The 8,558-nt window shown below is 42.2% G+C and overlaps 1 protein-coding gene across 7 annotated transcripts in view; it reads left to right on the top strand.

Moving 5' to 3' along the window:
- The window catches only part of PLCB4 (phospholipase C beta 4), a 384,413-nt gene that overhangs the window by 356,584 nt on the left and 19,271 nt on the right, over positions 1–8,558 (top strand). For all 7 annotated transcript variants that reach the window (XM_032461834.1, XM_032461837.1, XM_032461836.1 and 4 more), the window contains 2 exons: positions 290–339; positions 487–552. In XM_032461834.1, coding sequence (XP_032317725.1) covers positions 290–339; positions 487–552 — 116 coding nt within the window. The remainder of the gene's footprint in view (positions 1–289; positions 340–486; positions 553–8,558) is intronic.

Here is an 8,558-nt window from a genome sequence, read left to right as displayed (position 1 = left end):
CTTCTCTCACTCCCCTTAGGGGTTTCTCCTGAGAGCCTTCCCTCAATAAATCATGTTCACACACATCCCCTTCTCGGGCTCTGCTTGTAGGGAACCTGACCTAAGACACTAAGCATTTCAGTTGAGTGTCTAGTTAATTGCTCTGTAATAGGAAACTTAAGATGTTGATATCCGTAACTTTATATGTAAAGCTGCTTTGGCGCCTTAGGTGAGATTTCAGAATTTGTGAGTTTGATACGATCACTTATTCTTTCTAATTTTTCATATACACGGTGCCTTTTTGTTTCAGGTATTGAGCTGATCCCGCAGGTGAGGATAGAAGATTTAAAGCAGATGAAGGTAAAATTTCTCTGTCATTTTGCCAACACTCTTGTGTTCTGCAGATGGGTAAAACCGGCATAATTTTGCCTCTCAACTGTAAATCATTGCGGTAATGCTACAGAAAAACTTATTTTGGATTCTGTTTGTTCCCCCTACCCCCCACAGGCTTACTTGAAACATTTAAAGAAACAACAGAAGGAGCTAAATTCTTTAAAGAAGAAACATGCAAAGGTACAGAGTTTTGTATGTGTAAGCAATATGGGTGTGTAGTTTTGTTTGCTGGCTTGTGTGTTTTTTCCTTTTAGCTCTTGGATGGAAGCCTCAGGCTACTGTGTGTGTTATTCACAACCAGAATAACATACCAGCCAACTGGGCAGCAGAACCTTCTTTTTAATTGGTTAGAAATGAAATTTGAAAATAGAATCCATTTGGAATTGGTCGTCACTGATTTGAGATCTTCATTTTGAACAGTTATTTCAAAGGCATCGTAAAGCTTAGTGCATTTAAAAATTGCTCAGTAATATGACTTTATCTGAACTAGTGGGCCATCGCCTGACTATTGAAAACCAGCTCACAGTCTTGGCCTTTAGGTATTGACATTCACTGGGTCACTGGCAAATAGTTTCCCACACACAGTGTGTGGATGGAGGTGCTGGCCAGCCCCAAACTTCTCACCCAGGGCACGTGGAGAGAGACCTCTTCTCACTTTTCCCCCATATGTAAACTCTGCTTGGTGGCCTTGTTCTGAAAAATAGCGGTTGTTCCTTCTTACTCATAAGAAGAGGTCTTTTGAACAGTGATCATGAGAAATTTATAAGTTGGTTGCAAATTTAAGAGGACAGCAGGAGGTGGCCCCAGGAACTCTCACGTAGGTTGAAAAACTTCCCGATTCTTAGACCCCACCTGCTTTTGAGTCTCCCCTCACAACAAAAGGAGAAAAACATGATCCCTCGTTCCTTTCTAAGATGTACCCCAACAGCTGCTGCTGCTGGAAGTCTAAATGTGTTCTCTTCCTTAACTGAGGGCAAGGAGAGTAAGAAAAATATAATGCCCTAGCTCAAAAGGACTTCTGAGTTCTTTTAATCTTGTGTTCTCACTTCCTTAAGCCCTGACCCAATCCTCAAAACAAGGTGTGGCCTGCAGAGCTGGACTTGAGTGATGTACCCCTGACTCACTCCAGATGCTAAGATACAGGGAGCATGGCCGGGAACACTGTCATTTCTTTGATAGTTTGTGCTCCTTTGAGAAATGTGGCTTCTTCCTGACCTAGTAATATTCCCTGCATTATTGGATTTGCTGGTACAGGAATCACTTTAAAGACTGCTCGAATTTTCAATTTTATGCAATGCAGTTCCTTTCACTGCTCGTATGGAAAGCTTGCCACAGATTTTTCTAAGTGTGGGACTATTGGAGACAGAGCTAAAGTGGTGATTTCAGTTCTGTTGGTCATTGGCAACAACCTGGGATATGGAAAGGGAACAGAAAAGGGAGAGAAAAGGAAATGAGAATGCACCTTCAGTGACTTTAGTTATTAGGAGTGGAGCTGGTACCCCTACGGCAAGGCATCTCCCACCAGATTTTCCTTACATTTAAACTGGGTCTGTGTCATTGAGGCAGGTTTCTCAGTGGCCTTTGGGCTGCTTGAAAATGTAAACATTTTGGCCTCACACTCATTTAATACTTCCTTGAGGCATGACCAGGAAATATACTGTGTCTGATAATAATAAGAATAATAATACCATCTAGAATTTTTGCATGCCACGTATCTTCCGGATGCTGTGCTCAACACGTTACAGTTACCACCTCATCTGACACTCTCCACCCTGTAAGGCAGATTCCAAGTCCCCATCTTGCGCATGTTGGAAGGTAACATCAGAGACGTTAAGCAATTTCAGTAATGCCCCAGCATTAGAGAGTAACAGAGCCAGTGTTAGAACCCAACTTTTCCTGAGTCTGGAACCCATACTCTTACTGCAGTACTCTGTGGAGGATATTGGATGCTTCAGTAAGTAAATAGGCACCCTCATTGCATCAAAGGCAGTGGCAGCACACGGGACATTATGTAAATCTCTGTCTACATTGGACAACGTCAATATGCTGGTTACCTGCACAGCTGCTAAGGAAGGATGCTCCCTGAGTCTTTAGAACTTGCCCTGTGAAACACTGAGCAGAGGAGTCTGCTGATTCCCTTGTCTGAACCTTTGCATTCAGACTGCCTCAGATCGGTTAACAGGGCCATCTGTGTAATCAGAAAAGTGGCAAAGCTGGTGTCTTAGTCACTTGGGCTGCCGTGACAGATCAGCACGGAGCTGCTGGCTGAAACGCTGATTTCTTTCTCGCAGTTCTGGAGGCTGGAAGTCCAAGGTCCAGGTGCAGCAGGTCTGATGAGGGCTTCCGTCCTGGTGTGCAGCCGATCTCCTTCTTACAGCTCCTCACGTGGTGTGGAGAGCGTTCCTGTCCTTCCTGTCTCTTCTCATAAGGGCACTAATCCCATTCGTGAGGGCCTCACCCTCTTGACCTAGCCACTTCCCAGAGTTGCCACCTCCCTATGCATTGAGGATCCGGACTTCCACATGTGAATTTGGAGCGGGAAGGAGCACAAACATTCAGTCAATGGCAAGTGAAGTATTATTTTCCCATGAGACAACTGAGAGGTAGCTTGGAAAGCTCTTCCTGGCCACCTCTGATGGCATTGAGCTGCATTCCTTCCATTTTCTTTATGCTTGTTGGCAAGGAAATACTAATATTTAGTAACTAGTAAATCCAATATGACTGAAAGAATCCAAGTTGCCTTCATTTGCAGCAACAACCTCAAGCTTCCTGGAGCCCCACATTATAAGAGAACCAAAGCTTAAAAGGAAATTTTTAAATCTCCCTAAATCCTACCATCTAAATTTGTATGGATTTTCACAACAGCTTTAGTGTACATTTTTTTGGAGGGAGCTTTCAAAATTCCTTAGGTCGAGTAACAGAGCAAAACTGCACACTGAAATAGGCGGTGCTTGCCTGTTGCTTTTCAGAACGCCTTTTGGAAGCATTTCTGAGCAGACAAATGCATTTCATGGCTTATAGTCTGTATCCTCGTGTACTTCAGAAGTTCAAGTCACAAACATGATTATAAGCTTATGAATGAATTCCTTCTCCCACATTAAATACACAGGGGACCCACTTTTCTATTCAGCCTCCTTTTACAGTATAATTTACAAACTCTGAGTTCTATAGTCTTTTTATATAGAACTACTACTACTATATAAAGCTGACACTTATTTTGTGCCTCTTTTGTGTTACACATTTTACAAGACCAGTGCTCTAACCCCTGAGTTATATGGCCAGGTTGCACATTTTATATACATTCTTAAAATGCTCACAGCATCCCAGAAACCTGAATGGTGCCATCCACATTTTAGACATGAATAAAATGAAATTCACGGAAGTAAGTCCCATGCCCAGAGCAGTGTAACTCATTAATGGTGGTTATAGTGAAGTGCTTTTCCTCTACTTGAACTGTCCAAGGGCTTTGCAAATAATTATTATCAAATAGCTAGACTTTCCTCTCTATTAACTTTCTGTAATTTTGCCATCTATGGTAGTTCCCTAATATTTTCCACTGTCTCATCTGAGCCAAATTCTAAGATTAAGGGTCTATATGAATATTTTCTTGCCTAATAGATAGTGAGGTCTACTCAGCTAGCACACTTGTCTTCAAAACTGAAAAAAATAAAAACTGGTCTAGGAGGTTGGAGGATGTAGCGAATCTGTTCACACTGGACACACTTTGTGCCTGAATACCGTTTGATCTTGTTTGCCCTAATATTAATTCTTCTATCTGTCAATACTTTTAAAATGGGAAGACTAGCTAATATATATTGAGGTTTACTTAAGCATTTATTCTTAGTCTTATAACAATTATAGAAAAGGGTGCTATAATTATATATTAACTTGTCTCAGTTAGCTTCTGCTGGGTAACAAATATTCTCAAATTTAGTGACTTAAAACAACCACCATTTATTTATCTCACAATTCTGTGGGTCAGCAGTTTGGGCTGAGTTCAGCTGGATGATTCTTCTGGTCTCATCTAGGTTCACTTGTGCATCTGCTGTCACTACCACTTTGGCAGGTGGTGGGCAGATGTGGGGGTACTTCTGGCTAACTTAGGAAGGCTTCTGCTGAGCCCTTTTCTCTCTGCTTTATGTGGTCTCTCATCTTCAGCAGGTTAGTCCAGGCTTGTTCACATGGCAGGGGTCCCAAGAGAACAGGCAGAAGCACGTAAAATTTCTCAAGGCCTCAGCTCAGAACTGGCACACCATCACGTCCACCTCCTTCTCTTGGCTACTGCTAATCATAAGGCTGGCCCACGTTCAAGGGATGAGGACTCCACCTCTTGGCAGGAGGAGCAACAAAGTCATATTGCAAAGGAAGTTGAATACAGAGAGGGAAATAATTGTGGTCCTTCTTGCAAACAGTCTTCCAATCACTTGCCAGATGAGATAATTTACATTTAAACAAAGCTTGACTCAGTCACCTTGTTTTTAAATGGTGGAGCCAGGATTTGAATCAAAATTCTGTCTGACTCCAGAACTCAAGCTCTTATTCACTGTACTGGGTTGCCTCTAAGTTTTCCAACATTAGTTTTTATTCCCACACATCTTTTAAATTGAAGTATAGTCAGTTTACCATGTTGTGTCAATTTCTGGTGTACAGCATAACGTTTTGGTCATACATACACCTGCATATATTCCTTTTCATATTCTTTTTCACATATCTACTTCTTGATGGTCCTAATTTAAGAGTTTCAGGAGGAATTGTGAGTCTTCAGGGCACAAATATCCTGGCTTCCTTTGGGACTGGTTTTTCAACATGTGATCCTTGGGCCAAGAGGCTTCATAAAAATGCATATTTTTGTGCCCATTGGAGACGTAGTTATAATTTCCAAGGAGAAGTCTAGGGAATACATTTTAAATAAGCTCTTCTCCTGTGCACACTAAACTTTGAAAACCGTTTATTTAGGATTATTCAGCACTCTTTACTGTCCCTCAGCCCCTTACTGGAAACCCCACAAATTGCCTGCAAGAGGCAGAGCGGGCCTCCTTAAAAGACAAGTATTGCCTTGTTGTCCCTGTTGTTAAGCAATCATGAGAATTTTTCTCTAGTCTTTCTTTGAGACAATATTCATATAACCCTTTTTAACGGTTATGAAGCCCCCTAAGATGAGGCTAAGGTTTGCCACCCCAAATTAGGTTATAAAATAACCTATCAAGGAAGGAAGGTGGCCTGAGCTGCGCCTTCCCAGCCGTCGCACCCATGGGTCAGCTGTGGTACATGGCAGCTAAGAGCAAAGCCCAGGACCTAGTCCATGTTCAGTGACTGTAAGGTATTCTCATCTCTACCATATCAGCCTGGGTAAATCATGCCACTTCTCAGACCTAAAGGGAAACAGAATGTGGTTCACTTAACCTAGTGGCTTAAGAAATCCATGGTCTGTGAGAGAGCCTATTTCCAAACTTGAAGGTTGGCTGCACATTGGAGAAGGAATAGTGGTGTGTATCTGAGGATCTACCATTTACAAAAGAGAACCATTGAAGTAGGTGTGAGCTCTGCTGTTAGGATAGTGAGAAGAAAAGATGGGAGGAATGACCATTTGAGCCCCAAATGAGATCAGGGTGCTAGCGGACATGCCTAGATTTTGGAGACCGGCAGTGCTCAGTTGCTTTTGACCCTCTGAATGCAGCTGGCAGTTGTACTTGTCTCTCACGTTCTAGAACCACCTCTTCGATTTGAAATAGAAACTTGTGGAATGGTTTGCAAGTGTCCATTAGATGAGACAAGGAAAGAGCAGCACTGATGAACAGCGAGCCCACTCCAGCGCAGGGCTCAGCAGGGATGCTTTCGTTAACAGCTGGTGTGGTTTTCAACTGTCAGGTGTGGTCAGATCCTTGGAGCCAAAAAATTTAAAGCCAGCTTTGGGTGAATATCCCCAATAACACATTAGAAGAGGAATTACAACTCAAATGAGGTAAAAGTCAATGAGGGAAGTTGGCCAGGTTTGGAAAACAGAGAGCCCCCATTCCCATCCAAAGGGCAAGTCAGACTCCGTTCCCACCATTGGTGCCTTGAGAGTCTGTGGGCCAGCTTCATTCTCTAAAGGAGAACCACAGAATCTGAAATCTTATATGAATTTCCTCTTCTTTAATATGGACCACTAATTTAATCTTCCATTGAAACACCAAGTAGGCAGGGAAAAAACAAAAAACAACAACAAAAACAACTAGATGCATCTCTTAGGCCACCAGGTTGCAACATCGCCACTGGAAGAGTCAAATAAAATACCTGAGAAACCAACCAAAATTTGGCATTTCGGCAAAGCTGCTTATGGAAAATTTGCTCTTTGCTATGCAGTTTTGCTGATAACACCAAGACTGCTGTTAAACTCATCAACTGTAGTTTTCGATAAGAAGTCAGGAGCCGACCTACCACCTGTTACGAGGTAGAAAGGGGCAGAGACAGAGCAAGCACCCTCAAAGGCAGCTTACCGGTGATCCCAGAGTTGTGTGCTGAACAAACACGATTGACCCAGGTGTTTCAGCAGCATCCGTGGTGTGATGATCCACGCCCATAAATGTTTCCCTCAAAGAAGCTGAATTTACTCTCAAATTCAGTAAGAAACAGACAGATCCTGCCAAAAGCTGTACTTCATTCAGGTCAAGAGTACCAAAATGAAGTGTGTTGACTTAAAAGTCGATCTTAACTGGAACATTTGGGAGGAATAAATGTACAGAAAGAATGAAATCATTGGTAGATTTTTTTTTTAAGTTAAAATAAGCTTAGAGGTCATTTCCTGGCTCCTTCAGTTTATACAACAGAAAGCTGAGGCTCGACCCCTGTCACGCGACAATCGGTCATTAGGACCCCCGTTCCTTTTTGAAAGATGAAGTGATGTCTGGGAAACAGATTATCCCAAAACACTTCCGTACTTGCTGCCTACAACCCAGGGGTGGAGTTTTGAGCGCAGAGAGAGACACAGGGATCACGTTTCAAGGGGAGCTTTCTTGTTCCTTGTATTTGTTCATTGTAATCATCTTAATTCAAGATGCTTCTAGTTTTCCAAATTATTTCTGTATACATCAGGTGACTTGCAGCTCAGAACCATGAATTAGGCTGAGCAAAGTGATCTTGTTCAGTTTTCTAATGAAGAAATTGAAGCCTGGAAAGAACTGCATGCGTTACACAAGGCCACTGGGGTAGTAATTACGTTGCGGGGACTGGGATCCAAGCCCTCCTGCTGGTTTCCATTGCAAATTGTCTTATTCATGCAACAAATATGTATCAAATCTGCTTTGTACCAAGCTTTGAGCCCTGTACTGGCAGAAAAAAAAAAGTTTCCTTGCCCTTGAAGAGCGTAATATTCTGTACCTGAACCCATCATGAATACCTTTATGTACTAACAGCCTCATTCCTTATGTCTAATTGGGTTAATCAGGTTCACCAGAACACTTCCTTAAGCAATAATCTTGTGTCAGCTTACCTCCGATCCTCAAAGCCTCTTTTTCTCCTTGTGCTGCGCTAGACTATTTAAAGAAACAGCCTTCTCCGCCTTCCTTTCAGTGATATTTGCAAGAGACACAGGAACGTGGCACCTCTAAAAATGGTTTATTCTAGACTTGCAGAGAGCCCCTGATTTGTTTGTCCAGGAAAATTAATGTATGTGCGAGACAGGCACGATGACTCCCACATCTTAGCAGGAAGGCTAGTCGTAGGGCCTTTTAGTGTTTCTTTTTATCCCACGACAATGCAAGGGCAGCTAAATCCATTTAAATAAGGATACATTGGCGTGTGAATCTATTCCTGTGCAGTAAGTGAAGCTTGGAGGAAAGGTTTATTGATCTAATCTCTCTGGTTGTTCTTCCTTCTACCTGGTCACTCTGTGTGTTGTTGTGAGTATTGAATAATATAAGTAGGTTTGTGTATCACTATATTTCAAATAAGGTGCAACAGGCATTTGAAATATGATTTAATTTATATTTACTTTTAATCATAACAGCGCTAGGTGTCATGATCCCAATTAGAAAGATGAACAGACTGAGAGGGTAAGTGTCTTGTCCAAGACCTGAGACTGTCCATATCCTTAACCCAGTGCAGAGGCTGTGACTGAAATGTGTTTTTAACAGAAAAAGGCACAAACATTGATAAGTACCCTCATGACTGGATCTATGAGGGATTTCAACCATGAATTAAGCAAG

This window comes from Camelus ferus, chromosome 19 (assembly GCF_009834535.1).
Source record: "Camelus ferus isolate YT-003-E chromosome 19, BCGSAC_Cfer_1.0, whole genome shotgun sequence".
NCBI lineage: Eukaryota > Metazoa > Chordata > Mammalia > Artiodactyla > Camelidae > Camelus > Camelus ferus.
Note: the sequence above shows the minus strand (reverse complement) of the source record. Positions and strands in the feature narration are given on the sequence as shown.